The sequence below is a fragment of the Ochlerotatus camptorhynchus genome, unplaced genomic scaffold (genome assembly GCF_037179485.1).
Source record: "Ochlerotatus camptorhynchus isolate MF236.1 unplaced genomic scaffold, CSIRO-AGI_Acam_v1.1 ptg000044l, whole genome shotgun sequence".
NCBI classification, from domain to species: Eukaryota; Metazoa; Arthropoda; class Insecta; order Diptera; family Culicidae; genus Ochlerotatus; species Ochlerotatus camptorhynchus.
Genome location: NW_027040535.1, coordinates 220,645 through 236,332, shown reverse-complemented (window position 1 = coordinate 236,332; position 15,688 = coordinate 220,645). Strand labels below are relative to the sequence as shown.

Sequence of the window (15,688 nt, the reverse complement as noted above, 5' to 3'; positions counted from 1 at the left end):
AAGGTTTAGAGGTCGCGCCAATGATTTGAAATTTGTATGGGAATTACTATGGAAGAATTTAAAAAATCGCTTATATCGCTATAACTTTGCTTCTACTTGTCCAAATGTCGAAAAAATTTAGTATGTTATTGCTATGGCAATAAACAAAAAGCCTACAGTTGCTACGCTCAGTTTTGCAGCGTATCAAGAATTATAAAAATGTGAAAAAATGGCAAAATAGGATAAATTGACAGATGAATATGTACAAGGCAACAACGCCAATTTCATCGCAACAACAACAGGCTTGTTGATCATTGTCATGACAACCACATATTTTTTTTTTCAACGTTTGGACAACTACAACCAAAGTTAGAGCAATGTAAACGAAAATCAATAATTTCCCATACTAATTCACCAAAATCTCCATAAAAAATCCAAATCATTGGCGCGACCTCTAAACCTTCATCAATCTTTACCATTTTTTGCACAGGTTCATATTTTGGGGCTATGAATCGAACTGGAGGGTGGCCTATCAAAAATTCATCACTTTTTTCAAAATGAAACACCCTAGTGCGCATGGACCCTAAAAAATCGTCGTAGAATTTCTTTGGAACAGCGCTTTTGCGTGTTTTCCTTGGTATTTTTTCACGAATCCATTAATCCTCCTCACAATCGTTGTGGAATATTCTACAAAGCTACATACAAATATTACTCTAAAGTCACACAATTGATTGGAGTTCTAGTCCAAAATTTTCTTAGGAAACATGCATACACCTCAAATGGTGTATGCATTTTTTCTAAGAAAATTTTGGGAGCGGTTTCAGAAGTTTAGACCGGCCATGTATTGGGCATAGCGAAATATGTTACAAGGGCAGTTACCAAATAGTGACTTGTAAATACTAAATAAGTAACCATTTATATGGTAGATTAAAAATTAAAATACTGTTTGATATTGAAATAAACTTTTTATGACATGGAACTTAAAATCAAATTTCATAAATTCCTCTAATTTAATCGAATCTCACAACGGAATCTCCTGTGAAGAAAATTTGAAGTGATTTGAATAATTTACTTATGCTTACGTTATACATGATGACTAGCTAATAGTAATTCCCATTTTTATGATCTTGAATTTGATTCTGCGTTCGAAATCTCTAAATATTTGATATATTTGCTATGAAATTTTCACAGAATTTCTTCAGAATGATCTCAAGAACATTTTTAGAATAATTCCTCTTCTCTTAAACTTAGAGGCAAATAAGCTTTTACAAACATAATATTGCATTCTTGAATTCTTTGCAGAACAATCAAAAAATTCTTGGAAATAGATCATTTTCGTAGTTGGAAACGCTTAACATCAAATATCAGAATTAAAGTGAACATTTTGTACGATAGATGAGGAGATGAAAGTAAAGAGTTGATAGTTCCGTTATAGTGTGGCAATGTAAAATTTGTATATAGAAAGTAGAAAGCGAACAAAGGATAATTTTGAGGAAGGTACCAATAGGGTAGAGCATCTCCTTTACCAAGCTCATCCGTTAATGAGGGATGGTGAGGGGTGTTTCCCCCTACCACCACTGGCAAAAGGGATGATCACCGATTTGCTTATGTACCTCTGATGTGCGGAAACAGTTCTATTGATTGTTTCACACTCAAGTGGCCATCTGACGTAAACAACTACCCGATTCGTACCTTCCTCAAAATTGTCCTTTGCTCGCTTTCTACTTTGATAAACAATTTTCACACTGCCCTCCTTGGTCGTATAAAATATCTATTTTAAGTCTGATATTTGACGTTAAGCATCTCCGACTATGTAAATCGTTAAATTCACGCATGAAGTAATAACACATGATTAGTTAAAGTAGATTATTTTCGATTTTTATTGATTCTTTTAGAAACTCCCTGAAGGCTCCTTCCATAAATCCATCCTTAGAATTTCCATGCAATTAACCTCAGAAATTTCATAAATTTCTGCTTAGAATAATCTTGAACTTCTCCCTTGCATTCAATTTGAAATTCAATTCGTATTCTCCTTAGAATCCCCATAGTATTTCCTCAGAATTCTCAAAACAAAAATCCATCACAAACTTTAAAAGTCTTCTCAGAATTCCTTTGAGATTGAACTCTCAAAATTCGATTCCATTTGAATTCTTCTCGGAATTTATTTCGAACTCTTTAGAATTCTCTTGAAAGTATCGTCAGTAATCACCCCAGAATTCTTTTTGAACTATCCGCAGAGATCATCTTTGGAGTTCACGGGATTTTCATGGAATTTTGATCAGAGCCATTTCAGAACTAATTTTAAATTCTTATTATAATTTGACCTAGAATCCTCATCCAATCATCACAGAATTCTTCTCAGAACTCTCGTTAAAATGCACTCTCAATTACATTAAAATTATCTCCAAAATTGTTTCGAAGCTGAATTTTGCGTCTCTAATAATATAAAAACAATAATCAAAAACGACGCTCGTATGTGTTAAGCCAAGTTTAACTATATAGGTAAACCTGGCTTAAGATTTAAGCGCATATGAAGAAATCGGTCCTTAGAACACATGTCGTAGTCTGTACGTTGGTATTCTTCTCTGATATATCTTGGTGTCTGCCCTAGAATCCTTTAAAATTCTCTTTTAAATCGAAATTGAAGGCATTTCCCAATAGTTTTCCTGGTGTTCTAAGGTTTTGCGGTTCACTGGTCACCCTTTTGAAAATTTTCAATTTTTTAACAGATATGTATATTTTGTTAAAACTACTGTAGACTTTCTTAGTGCCAAGAACTCAATTTAAACATTTTGTGAAAAAGTGACTTTAGTGACTATTTTTAGGGAAATAGTGACTTTAGTGACTTTTTGGTATAAAAAGTGACTTTTTAGTGACTGGCTTCAAAATAGTGACCAAGTCACTAAAAAGTGACCTGCTACCAGCCCTGCAAGGGGGAAGGGGGGGGGGGAGTCTAAACTGGATCAAACATATGCTACGTTATTTATGGATAACCCCTTAGAGTTCTTGCTAAAACTACTTGCTAAACATTTGTTCGAAGCATATTTTTCCATGGTGACTCCGAATTCCCTGCGTTTTCCTGGTTTTCCAGATTTTTCGGTTAACTGATCACCCTGCCATCACCACGAATGAACCCACAAAAAAACATGAACTAACAGTAAATCAACGTTTTTGAAGAATTTATTGACTAAAATACTGAAAAATTCAACACAAAAAAGTGAATAAATAAATTACTGAAAAAGACAGCAAAGCTTTACTGACTAAAACGGTAGTTTTAAACATTTCAGTGATAATGCGATTTACGGAGTTTTCAGTTAAAGCAATAACTACTGAATGCATTACTGAAAACTCAGCTTTTTAAAAACTCAGTTAAATTCAAATTCTGTGTTACACTTGGCATGAACTTATCGAACGGCGAAAGTTCGCACGCGTCTTCGTTCTTATTGTTTAGTAGCAGCAAAAATATTAACACCAATCACACCTGAACTTTAAAATCCGCTTGTATGCTATTTTCAGAATGCATCCCTCCCCACAACCGTCTACCATCCGTCCGAAGGTTTATAAAGGGTGCAACAAGCAAAAATTAGTACCACAAAATTAAGTGTAGAAAAATAATGTTACTAAATTAATCATCTATTCTATGTTATGATGGCAGGTTACTCTCACATGAAGACATGATATTGTTGAGTTCACTCTATGCTTTGCCAAATACGAATTCATGTACTTCACGGTTGACCCCTTCCATTTAGTATTGCACAACCTTATTGTATTGTTAAATTAAGTCATTTGACAATGTACGCATTTTGATATTTTGTTTTGATTTTTTGTTGCAGTATAAAATTATTGACCAGGAAGGTCAATTCGCCTTCAAAAAAGAATGGTTTGAATGTAATGATGCGCGTGCCGAATTTGAAATGTTGGTTGTCTTGTTTAGTAGCCATCTTAAAAACTGAATGCATAATTCTAAAACCAAAAGATTTCGTAGACACACAACTTAGAAAATCAACGATTGTAATTTTTTAAAGTGCACGCTAAACATAAATGCACTATATTTGAGTTGACTACTTTTTGTTCGTTCCACCCCTTTAACTTGGAAAACTAAATCTTTTCTTGAGGAAGACAACGGAAAAAAAACCATACGACACAAGAGCAATGCAATAATTGAAAAAAAAATGCTATGTACAAATCAACCTTCATACACATCTACAGAAAACCTGCGGCTGCTCGCATATCATCTTTACCAAAATCAACAACACTGCTTATGCTGAGCATGTGTGTGAGTATAGGATACGATGAACCAAACATGCAGCGAGACGCACGAGACAACGATTATGATGATTGCGGCAAGAGTAGAGCAAGGCGATTTTGCACTTCGATGGGCTATTACCTAGTTGGGAAGTTGATGTTGTTGCCGGGAGGGTGGAACTCACTTTGATTGAGCTGGCTTGCAGTTCGTGCGCTTTGATTTTGTCGTTTAGTCATTAGGGCTTCCGTTCGGTTTGTCACACCCCGACCGACCGGAGAGCTCTTGAACTTGATAGTTGATACAGCGGCGATTAGATTAAAAGCCGCTGATTAGTTTGAACGCAAAGCCGAGAAACGGCGTTTGATTAGACGAAAATGTCTAGACTAGCATGTGCAAAAGGTTTGTTGGTATTTGTTTCACTATGTCAGATGTATGCAAGCAAAGCTTATTTCATACAGGGTGAATTTAGATTATGGCAGATAATTGTAAGGGTTAAGTTAGTCGGTGTTAATATCGCAGCGCAAAGGTGGTTGACGTTTTACATAGTTATGAAATTATACAGCTAGTTTAGATCAAATTTTGGATCCGTCTTCCAGAATTCCTTACAGGCTTAAAGTCGGACATTACTAACCAACAAGCGAAACAAAACATTATCGTTCACTTGCTAGCGCTAATCGTTTCTCACTAACATTGACTGCAGGCTCACAATGTGCCAATCTAAAACTGACATTAATTGGCATTTATATCACCTGCCCTGCTTCGGTCCTGCCATAGGCACTTATACGCTCTTAGCGGTGTTCTCAACCATTTATAAGTAACCCCTGCTACGTACACCCAGCACATCGCACCAGACCTTGCTTTCATTCAATTAAAACACTCGACCTAGTAGGACAGTTGTAGTAGTTCTACTACAGAAAAAAAAAATGAGCGTCAACCATATCTACATATATCAGTACAGCACGTATAGCTACCCAGTTTGCCGCCACTCTCGCTTGCAGGACGAGAAGCGTTGTGTGGTGTGTGGAAACAAACATGCTGATAGGATAGGTTAGTGCAGTTAGGAGGGACGACGAGCGAGTGCTTTAGATTAAAACTGTTTTGTTTATGCGGCAGATTTGCTACCGTGCACGTGCTGCCGCAACTGTGGGTTGATAGATCGGCTGTAGCCCTGATGATAGGAGAAAAGCCGTGAGGCCGCGGTTCATTTACACCTTACCATTTTATTTTATTTAATAGACTGTGAGCCTGAATTTGCTGCAGCAACAACATACCTATGCCATGCGCCTCTCTATCTGTATGCACTCTTGACAGAGAAAGAGAGCACATATGGGAAGCAATATTATTGTTTACGTGTTGATAACATTTAATGTTAATGGTTCAATATTTGTATACATATTCAATTTGTTTCGGAGGAAGCACGATAGCAATCAACGATCGAAAAAAGATTTGATCGAAAACATATGGATTTTACTTATGAGATTGGACAATTGCAAGATTGATTACAGATGCAAGCCGTTACTGTCCGTTACTCAAAGCAGTATTGGTATTGGATTAAGAATAGAAGCTGAACAATATAAGTCAGCAATCCATATTGCCCGATTCCTACAGCTTATGGGATTTTCACTGTGGTCATTTGTTTCAATATATAAATATACTATCGTCAACAAAGTTGTTGTACTAGGTTAGACCAACAAGCCTGGGCCATTTGATTTAGGTTTAATTGGGGACTGCGCCGCTTCACTTTCATATTACTTATGACGGGCACTATAATATATGGAATTTAGGTTCAACGTAGAATATCTCGTGAACCTGACCATATAGAAAGTTGTTGTCTTGAGCAAAGTTGTTCAGGTGACGAAGTTCTTTGGGACGGTGGTCATATTAGTTCCATTGACGTAGCTAGAAAATTTATCTGGAGGGGGCCAGGGGGACCTGTTGTTTTTTTTTTTGCTAAACTACGGTTAAATGAAAAACCCGCGAAGATGCTTGTTTTTGGGTAAATTTATTTCTGTGACCAATAATATGACATTGAGGCTTACTTTTATTTTAATGGTGAAACAATAAATTGTATTATATTTATTTCATAACAATGATCATAAATTTAACCATCTCAAACTTAAGAAAATGCGCAGAGTTAGATAATTCCATGAATTTTGTAACTACCTTTTTTTTAGATTCTGACTATTTCATCATCTGTTATATCTCAGACAGGAGTGTACCCCATTAGGCATAAATACGTTAGGCATACGGACGTTAGGCATACGGACGTTAGGCATAATGGACGTTAGGCATAAAGTCATTAGGCATAATGTACGTTAGGCATAATATACGTTAGGCATAATGGACGTTAGGCATAAAATACCTTGCTGCTGTGCAACTCTAGAAACCTGCTTAACCTGTAAACCTGTAAAAAATGCTTAAATTAGGCTTAGCGTTGAATAAAAAATGATACAAGTTAAACAAACATAGTTTATTTAATAAGCACAGTTTGGAATCCATTATTTATCATATCATAAGTGACGTATCTACATATTTACTTAGATCCATGATTAGTAGCGATAGTGGTTAAGTAATCTTACAATGAAAACTCAGCTTAGTTTTTAACTATATCTTGAAATCAATCGCATCTAGAAATAAAAAAATCACACATTTGTTGTAATATATTCTTACACACATATTGCAAAAGTCAAAGAAGAAAAGGTTTTCCTCAAAGAACAGCTCATGAAATAAAGAATGGTGAATTCTGTGATTTTTCATTCAATAACAAAAAAACAGCCAAGGTTGAATAAAATATGATGCCAAAGAACAGCTCATGAAATCAAGAATGGTTAATTCTGTGGTTTTTCATTCAATAACAAAAAAACATACCTGCTGCTTCCAGGATTTCCTGCCATACTTTTCGATACAACGATTCTGATTTTGTTGTCATCAGAATGAAAACTAGCGGAACCGTCTGCTGATGTGAGGGAGCGATACTTCCATGAACAGTGACGAGTTGCCGAAACAAACAAGGAACTGTGGCAAACGTACCATCTGTAACCCAATACTTTGCCTGTTCAAGACGTCGTTCATGAGTTCCAAAAATTAAGGCTCTTTCATTATTGTCACCGAAGTCAACAATCAATAGACGGTTTCCATTATCATCCTTCTGGAATTCATCCGGTAGATTATGCCTAACGTCCATTATGCCTAACGTCCTTTATGCCCAACGTCCATTATGCCTATCGTACATTATGCCTAACGTCCGTATGCCTAACGACCGTATGCCTAACGTCGTGCACCCCTCAGACAGGAACCAAAATTAAATTTTAGGAGTTTGAATTTTCAAAAATACAGAATAAATTTCATACATTTAGGACTTAAATATGTTCAAGATTAAGATTTAAAAATTTCAAAAAATACTGAAAAGTCTGGTTATAATTTGTCATGGTTCTGATATTTGAAGAGAAAAGAAAGTTATAAAGCACTTATGCAGAACAATTTTTTATTCCATGCATCGGACTAACTAACATTCGGAGTCAATCAAGACTTAACTTTAATTCTAATCGAAAAGAATAAACTCAAAACTTGAATGATTGTGTCCCTGTCTGTAACTAGATAGTTTATTTTTTTTTACAAAAGCATTGGGATTTTTTTTAATGAAGTTAGTTTAGGGGGCCTCAGATAGCCTAGTCGGTAAAGGCACGGTATTACCAAGCCGGAGGCGGCGGGTTCGATTCCCGGTCCGGTCGAGGGAATCTTTCGGGTTGGAAATTTTCTCGACTTCCCTGGGCATAGTGTATCATTGTACTTGTCACACAATATACAAATTCATGCATTGGTACTGACATCCGAAGCTCTCAATTAATAACTGTGGAAGTGCATCTAGAACACTAAGTTGAGAGCACGCAATAAGCTAATATGCGAAAAGCAATAAGCTTGAAATGCGAAGAAGAAGAAGAAGAAGTTTTGGTTATACCCATTTGGAACCAATAAATAAAATTATTTAAACGAGCTTTTTAATCATAAAATATACACAAGAGACACCGATTTTTGTATGAGTCAAGGCATTTAAACTATCCTGCAGTTGAATTCCGGGCATAAATTTCATCGAAAAGAAAGAAATTTAGATATATGTAGAAATTTTTCCTTTTCATTAAAATGTACAGCTGTGTTCGATAAAATAGCAGCGCATGCCGATTTTCATACAAAATGGTCAACTTTGGCATGATGTAACTTTGTTAACTTATGATCAATTGAGCTGAAAGAACTACAAAGCCAAGCCAAAGAACTACAAATATGTTCAATTTTACGATTACAAAATATTAAATTTTTGGAAGGACCTGACGGAAAGTGAGACACCAGGTAAAATTGTTCAAAATAATAGCAGTTTTTTAATTTGAAAATTTACGTGCTGCAAATATTTTAAACATTTTTAACCATTCTGTAAATGTGTTAATTGGGTGATGATTGTTAGAACTTTGAGAAATGTTAAATTAAAAATCTCAAAATTAAGCTGAAATGAAAATTATTAGTACTGCTATTTTTATGAACAATTTATGCCCGGAATTCAGTTGCTGGAGTGCTAATTCTTGACAATATAGTTAAATCACCAAGCCACGGATCTTCCCTATAGATAATGTACAAACATGTCCATAAAATCTAGATTCATCATTCAAGATTCCATCAGATTCAATTGGCGTCTTGCAGTGAAACTTTTCCAAGCTTTCGCTACCTACATTTCGAAGTGAGAACTACTAGAAGGAGGATAGCTTCCAAATTTTCCAAGTAAAACAGACGCTTGTTTGGGGCAAATCGGTCCATAAAGAAAAACTAATAATTTCCCGTGGAAACTTTTGCTTGAATCGTGTAAGAAAACGTGTTTGAAAACTATTTGTTATTATTTCGGTATGGATCGGAGATGTTTTCATGGCAAATTATGCATAACAAGTTTGCACCCACATGGAGAGGTTACCTCCTGCGTAGCTGCATTTTTCAGAAGTGAAAACATGCTATAAATGATGCTAAATGGTCTTCAAAGTGATAACAAGATGACAAATCATCTTTATTTTGAGTAATTGAGCAATTTACTTCCGTTTACATCATATTTACGATGCAGCATTGATCGAGCCGTGATATTAAATGAATATATCTTATGAAAGTTCATCTGGAAAAGTCAAAGATGCACATCAGTCTGATCGTAAAAACGTTTTCTTCTTCAATTCGAATGTTATATTGGAAGGATTTTAGGCAGGCTTGATGAAAATTATGATTTAATGCTATTTTTCACGAATTTTATATGCAGTCTGTAAACATTATCATCATCATGCAGTGGCAACCTGACCTGATGCCTGAAATTCGATGGCTTTGTGTGACAATCGAGGAGGCACCAAATTATGAAAAAATAACTATTTGTAGGGCGCCCATGGCTATACAAAAAAATGGTGAAAGGACACTCAACACAAACTGAACTAAAACCTAAATAAATATCCTTACAAATAGTCAACCAGCACCAAAAATAAAAACATTTGTGAACCTTTGCATCTAGGACAACATATAACAACCAAAAGAAAATAAAACGATGAAACAAACACACGAATATAAAGTCCGTGTTCTTAGTTTGTTCCATCGTTCACTTATGTAAATAACAAAGAAGACGGCAAAGCTCCGCAACTTAATTTTACAACCCTATTAAAATTTACTAACGCCTGGACTGTTCGCATCTCTACCTCATCATTGCCGAATTTGAGAGGATATGGATAATCGCTAATCCACCGCTTCGGGCGAAAAGCGATTTCACCGCATCGAGATCGAGATAATGGATAATGAGAAAGGAAAGAGGAGGAAGGAAAAGGGGAGACCAGCCAGTGGATTTTGGATGCCCGACCAGTGAAGACGTCAAGAAGTAACTGTGTAAAATATCAAGTATTTTTCTCTCCGAGTGCGGAAAATTAAAGGTATTTGAGACTGACCACGAGTGTATTCCGCCGCGTTTGTGACCTCGGTGAAGAACACGATCAGCGAGTTTCTCCTGTTACCGAACCAGCCGTGTTACAAGGCCAGCAGTTGCCACTTTTTACCCGCTGCGTGGTAGCCACGTTTTACCGGCAGAAGCCAGCTGCTTCAGGTTTTTGAACGAACGGACGACTTCTGAGTATCCTTGTGGTTCCGGGTCAGACAGTGCGGCTACCCCACGTATTCCGGAACATTGAACCCGTTCCCAGCCACGCCAGTCAAGTTTAGAGCATCCGGGAGGACAGAACAGAAGCATCCCCGCGTCGTAGGTTGGGTGAACACGTGACTACGACACGCCTCCGGCTCCGCCGGCCAAGATCAAGTGTCCCAAGGATTTTTGAGGACGGAGAACCACATCCCGGCCGCGTGAGAAGTGCAGGAGAACGGTACAACAACACGACGAAGACCCTTCCATCATCCTGATCTCCGACGTACGAGACGGGTTAGCCAGTGGCCAACGAGACCCCCTTACTATCGTTTCCCCCTCGCTTATTGTTACTGATGCCGATGAGTTTCCCATCCGTTTGCGGGCTAAGGTAGAGCTGCAGCCAACATCCGAGGATCCTGCGATCGATTTTCGTGGACAGCACCTAACCTCGAACAGCTCTACTCTTCCTTCCAAGCCTCTGCAGGGCAACAGGTATGAAACAGAACCCTCCTTCCTATCTCTCCGCATGTAACCAAGGGCCCCAACGTTACAGATCGTCCGCACCGGTACCATCCCCTTTGTGTGATATGTCCCTCAATAAAATTTAAGAAAATGATATCTATTTTGTATGTTATTCTTTTGAAACTACACGAGCCCATGCATGTCGACTTAGGAAACTGTGTTGTCCACTTCGCTTTAGTGTTGGGTTGTGAGTCTTCCGAATAAGTGGATGAGCCGCCCTAGAGACAGGTAAGAGTACCGGTGAGCTAGCCGTTTCTTACCACATCAATAGTTGCAGTCCTATGATCGTTTGTTTGAATGTTGATATTGTATGCTACTTAACGTCAGACCTATAAAATTGAAATTCATGCAATATTTTTTTCTTTTTGTTAGGAAAACACATCAAGGCAATCATTAGAGTCTTATGATGATATACTTTTAATATTTCTCTTGATATCTATCACCGACAATGTGATACGTGACAATATTAAAAGAAGTGCAGCGCATTGTGATTAATTTCACCCCGGATTACGGTACTTCCTAAACAACCTACCTGAAAGAACATTGAATTTTTAAACAGTTGGAGATCCTCAGAACTTGATAAACGTGAAGTCTTGGGAAAACATCCAGAGAACTTTACTAATATCTTTGTCTAAGTGGAGATCTTTTGAATATTTCCTGCTTTCTAGAAAGGATGTCTGAAAGAATATCCTGTAACTTATGCAACGTTTCCTGAACGTCTACAAAACTCCCTTAACCTTTACTAAATTTCCTCAACTTCTACGAAGTTTCCTGAATTTATTCCAAATTCCATATTTTGTCAATCTCTCTTAATTCTACGAAGATCTCTGAACATCTTTGGACTTCTGGAAAGGCACCTATCATCTTCAAATATTCTTGAACAACTGGAAAGTTTCTTGAAATTTAACAAAGTTCTCCAAACCCCCAAGAAGTTCATGGAGCTTTTTCGAATTAAGATCTCCTAGAAGTCTATTGAACTATCTTTAGATCTTCTACAAAATTCCCTGAACTTTTTAAAAAAAACCTTACACTTATATGAAGTTTTACGCAACTCCTCAAAATGCTACGAAATTCGCAAAAGTTCTACATACTTTGTGTTATTCTTGAGAAGGTTCCTTGACGTACTTTTACATAATCTATTCAAATTTTTATAAAATCCTTGAGGATTTCAAAATTCTCTGAAAATTCCAGATTTTTCCAGGAAAAATAATACTCCTCGAGGATTCCCGGTTTTTCTATAGCCGCTATATTCAGTCTGGCGGACAGAATTTCGATCTATCAAAAAGTGGAACCAATTCAATATATTGTAGACAAACGAATGAAAAGGTCCTATCAACTTTTATAAACAAAACGTTGATTATTCTTTCCTCGACAATCGAACGCAAATAACCGGCATTATCGGACAGGGGAATCTTTCCCCAACCCAAAGATAGTGTTAGTTTGCGCAGGCAAGCCTTGAATCACGAGAAAACGGTTTCCGAAGTTTTGTTCGCAATAGCTGATGTGCTCTTTTCTGTTGTTGGTCGTGATTTGCTCGATTGGTTCCGCTATTTGACAGCTCAATTGGCTGCTAAGATTATATCCGCCAAACTATGAATATAGCGACTATTCATGTATTTCCAGGTTCTTCCAGGGACTTCAGACACCCTGAGAATAGCAGGTGATTTTTTAAGAGAATTAAAAAAAAAAATCTGATCAGAATTCAATGAGAAGAATAAACATAATTTAAAGGGTGTTCTGAAGGATAACAAAAGTTGAGACTTGTTCTGTATTAGGTATAGTAAAATACGCTACGAAGGGGAGGGGCCTCAAATAGGTCAAACATATGGTACGTTATTGATGCATGATCCCTTAATGTTATTGGCAATTTATCAAGGCTACAAAATATTTCAAGTGGATGGGCCTGGAGATTGAACCCACGATTCAATACTTGTTGAGCAGACACTCGGTGACTAAATCACCAAGCACGTTAAAAAAATCTATTTTTTTTATTCAATTTCAAATCGTATTACTCAATGACCAAACATACACTGACGTTAGGGCATTTTCTTTACTTTGAAACCGGTTAAACAACCTGCCGTTACGTCAGCATTTCAAACAACTTGTACGGACAATAATATTCCGTTTCCGTTTGTCACAACTGAAGGCTTAAACTTTCTCCTCTAGTCATTCCAGTAAGATTTTTTCGCCGGCCCGGCTTACCATTTGGCGCCACCAGAACGTCTTTGACCTAAGATAAAAACATTAAACTGAAACGTGCTCGATGTATCAGACGCTTCTCAATAGAAGAAAAATCGTCCAAAAGCAAAATAGAGAACATTATTTCGATTGTTCAATGTGTTCAATCAGGGATGGCAATTATTTCTGCTTCGGAAAAAAAGTAGGGTGAACCTGTCGGTAGCGGGTAAATCAAACACTTTTGTTTACATTCTGTCAAGCATGTTTGGTAATGACATGATGACTATATAGCCAAGTGAATGGAATTGGAAATTGAACTAGGGCTACTTCGAAGAGAATGTCGAAAGAAGCAACCAGGTAGGTTTCCTCTTGTGTTTGTTTTGACTCACTTTATTCGTTAAGTTGGACTGATGATAAATATTAGTTAGGTAGGTAGTAGGTTTATGAAAGATTATTATACGGTCTCTTTTGCAATCTCCTGCCAGTACCATATGTCCCTATTGATCGACTTTCGTTTTCTTTTGTCACGAAACTATCAATACTTGGGGACGTTAACTTACGTCACTGGGGCGAGATGGTGCATGAAAGTGAATAGAACTCTATATTTAAAAAGACTAAATAGATTGTTCATGAACGCAGAAGAATATAGTGCATGAAATCCATGCACACGATATACGATTTATAACTATTTGATGCTTCAGTTCCACCATACCGTTTCCAATGCATCAAGGCACATCCCAGCCGCGTCTAATACTCTACTGAGAAGCAAGGACGAAATTTGACTACCTTTCAAACTTTGCAAGGGAGCATTTCTTTATTCTTTCTTGCCGTGATTATTTGTTCCTATTGGAGATGAAAATATGTGGGGGGATGGTAGATGAGTGGAAACGAAGCAAATTCGAAGCGTTCATTCTCCTCCAAGCATGCAAACTTCTCTGACACTGCTGTTGCTGCTACCGGTCTATGAGAAGTGTTTCTGATGTAGAGGGGGTCGATAATTGCGGGTACGGTTCAATGTGAATTATTGGCGAAACCCCGTACTTGGGCCAACACTTACCGCTCTAACCTGTCGGTTGAACATGTAACAGATGCAGGTCCATATTTTCGATGCTAACACTAGGAACGCACGAAAGTTCATTTGAAATTGAGACAACATTGGCATCGTCCACCAGCACTGCTCCCGGCGTTATCCTTTCGCCCAGCCACGGTTCCCTCTTCCAGCGGGTTGAGTTCCGACGACGAAGGATTATTTTTCCTAGGCTTGCAAGCACTACCTTCTGCTCAAGACTTTATCGGAATACAGATGAACTGCAAGCACTCCACACTACGATTACGAGTACATCAACTACACGCGAAAATCACCAAAATGAAACCAAATTTGCTGATAAATAAAAAAAAAATATCTTGACGACGAAGACGAAAAAATGCTCGCGCTCGAAAGAAATCACATTTTCTTCTTCTTCTACTACTGCTGGTGCTGGTTGGCTGGCAAGGCAATCTTCGCTCGCCTTTTCTCGGTTGCGGCGGCCCCAAAAAACGCAAACTCTCTCACCACATACACGCACGGCGACAGACGGGGATGATTTTTGCAAAAAATTAAACGCTTCTTCGCTCCCGAGCGACGGATTGTACGAAAACTTTCCACAAAATTTTCCGATCTACTCCAATACACGACACCTCGGAAGATGACACGGTCGAACGCGATTTTTTTCCTATTTTCCGCGACACACGCCAAGAGGAAGGAAAAACTTTTTCTTGGTCAGCTTATTTTCTGTACTGTATAGAGGTAACCGCGAGTAGTTCGGCCGTCCTTCCTGCGCTAAGTTGTGTGTCTTGCCACCAAAATGATGCCTCCTGTGAGTGGAGTGGAAGAAAAACTCTGCTCTAGTCAGCGAAAAGCAGGCAAATTTTGTGGAAGTGGGTGTGCGTGTGTGTGTGAGATCTGTCACTCAAAATTCAAATTGACAACCGCGGCAGATGGGGTACTAGAATGTTGTCATTTTATGTCATCCTACGTGGCAAAGTTCACTTTTCGGGGAAATGTAAAAGACGCACTCACACATTATGTTACGTACAGCAGAAAAAGCAAACTGAGGGGTTCGTGGATTTTCCTAGCTTGGGACCGAAGAGAGTACCAGAGCCGAGGGGGCAACACATCTATATCTTAATTCCAGATACTCAGCAAATCTCACACTAGCGAATAAATACTCGAGAATAGATAGTCGCCCCCCTCGACCAGAGCTGAGTCGCCCCCTCGACCAGAGCTGAGCCGCTCCCCCGACCCAAAAAGTTAAGCTCGTTTCTTTGGGACCTTCTGGTCTTAGAGTTACCTCTATGGCTATACCAATAGTGGATGTAGAAATAGTTTCCAGATAGAAACATAAAATTGATTAGGTTCCGGCAACACTTTAGGCTAAGCCATTAAGCATTTAAATTTTTAATGGATACAACCAACTAACGATTTTAAATTGGCTCACTACTTGACTAGCTGCCCTAATAAAAATTGTATGGTTAATTTGCTTAACGACGTGTTCTGGGTATCATCCAAACCATTTGTGGAATAGTTCAATGATTTGGGTTATCGTTCGTTTATGGTTATTTTTTATTAGGGTGATTGGTCT

The 15,688-nt window shown here is 37.9% G+C and overlaps 1 protein-coding gene across 2 annotated transcripts in view; it reads right to left on the bottom strand.

Annotated features, from left to right (window-relative positions):
- LOC135714356 (CTD nuclear envelope phosphatase 1 homolog) overlaps nt 1-14,926 on the bottom strand; it is a 28,888-nt gene extending 13,962 nt beyond the window's left edge. For both annotated transcript variants that reach the window (XM_065237705.1, XM_065237713.1), the window contains exon 1: nt 14,125-14,926. In XM_065237705.1, coding sequence (XP_065093777.1) covers nt 14,125-14,229 — 105 coding nt within the window. In that variant the 5' untranslated portion in view covers nt 14,230-14,926. The remainder of the gene's footprint in view (nt 1-14,124) is intronic.
- Between the last annotated feature and the right edge of the window lie 762 nt (nt 14,927-15,688).